The sequence below is a fragment of the Triticum aestivum genome, unplaced genomic scaffold (genome assembly GCF_018294505.1).
Source record: "Triticum aestivum cultivar Chinese Spring unplaced genomic scaffold, IWGSC CS RefSeq v2.1 scaffold254081, whole genome shotgun sequence".
Lineage (NCBI taxonomy): Eukaryota > Viridiplantae > Streptophyta > Magnoliopsida > Poales > Poaceae > Triticum > Triticum aestivum.
In genome coordinates, this window is record NW_025267702.1 from 1 (window position 1) to 1,423 (window position 1,423).

Here is a 1,423-nt window from a genome sequence, read left to right on the forward strand (position 1 = left end):
TGGCTGGCAAGCGTGTCGGGTCGGCGGCGCTGCGCGCGGACGCCAGGAGGAGCGTGATCAGCGACATCCCATCACCGAGGGAGTGGTGGACGCGGAGCACCACGGTGGAGGCGGCCTCTGAGGTCGGGAAGTCGAGGAAGTGGAACTCCCAGAGCGGGCGTGAGCGGTCCATGGGGAGCGCGGGCAGCGAGGCCACGTAGTCCTCCACGGCCCGGTCCGGGTCAGCCTCCACGGCGGCGGGGTCCAGCGTCGGGACGATCATGTGGTCGTCGACGTTCACCTCCGTGCGCGCCCACCGCGGGCTCTTGCACCCGTCTGTCACCTGACGTGCATGTTCACGTGTTAAATTAAGCTACTGACAGTATTCTCAAAAAAAATGCTACTGACAGAATCGCTAAGTAGCACTTGAATGTAAGAGTATGTATGTGTACTTGGATGCTGCGGAAGCGCGGGTAACGGGCAAGTTGGGCGGCGATGCCGGCGCTGAAGACGGGTAGGTTGACGGGCGAGCCAAGGCCGACCATGACCACGATGTACATAGCTTCCAAGAGTCTTGCAGTAGGGGTCACGGGCTCCTCCTCCGCTGCCGCCGCCGCGGAATCGTCGTCCGTCGTCCATTCGGCCGGTGCTGATCTTGGCGTGCGTATCGGGGGTAGGAGGCCGCTTGATGGTAGAGCGGCTACCGAGGGGCTACCAGTACTACCCATGGCTACTTTAGTTTGAAGGGTCGTTGGCTACTCGATTGATCGACACTCCATGCTAGGTGTATTTTATAGGATGACAAAGTTTTTTGCTAATAAAAGCGGCAAGGATGACAATCAATGGCACTACTATACACACAGTTGAAGATCATCATCGTAAGGGATCTGGAATCGTCCGTACCGGCTTGCTGCTGATGTGGTCCCACATTGCACACTGTTGTTCAAGAATAAACATCTGCGATGTGTTTCACATCACAAACAGATGAGCACAGTGAAGCGTGCATCGAGTGCCTCACTGAAGATGCTCTACCTAGTTGAACCGCGTGCAACTACAATTTTGTGGTGTGCAATATCAAAAAAGTCTTGTGCCCCGTTTGATAGATAAAGCAACGGTCAAGCATTACAACATGACACCGCACCACACAACAAGGAGAAACCCAGCCCCGTGTCGCCCCCCCGCGGGCGACCCGGGCGCCCAACCCTAGCCGCCGCCGAACCCAGCCCCCACCTCCTTCCTCTCCTCCCGCCGCCGGGCAAAGCCCGCGCGGTGCCGGCAGCGGCGGGATCTCGTTTGCCCTCGCCTGGAACAGGGGCCGCGGGGGGCTGCTTCTTCGGGCGCGGCGGCGGAGCTCGGCGGCCGGCGCGCTGGTGGTGTCGGTGCGGGGCGGCGCGGCCTGCTGGCCGGTGGCGGCACGTCACGGTGGAGCGCGCGGGCCGGTGGC

General features: G+C 60.9%; 1 protein-coding gene across 1 annotated transcript; it reads right to left on the reverse strand.

Moving 5' to 3' along the window:
* Window positions 1-4: 4 nt before the first annotated feature.
* Window positions 5-729, reverse strand: LOC123178041 (wax ester synthase/diacylglycerol acyltransferase 11-like; the record flags this gene model as incomplete). Its single annotated transcript, XM_044591380.1, has 2 exons — window positions 432-729; window positions 5-322 (listed from the first exon to the last, which is right to left on the reverse strand). Coding segments are annotated over exons 1-2 (594 nt in total), but the record flags the coding sequence as incomplete, so codon positions are not given.
* Between the last annotated feature and the right edge of the window lie 694 nt (window positions 730-1,423).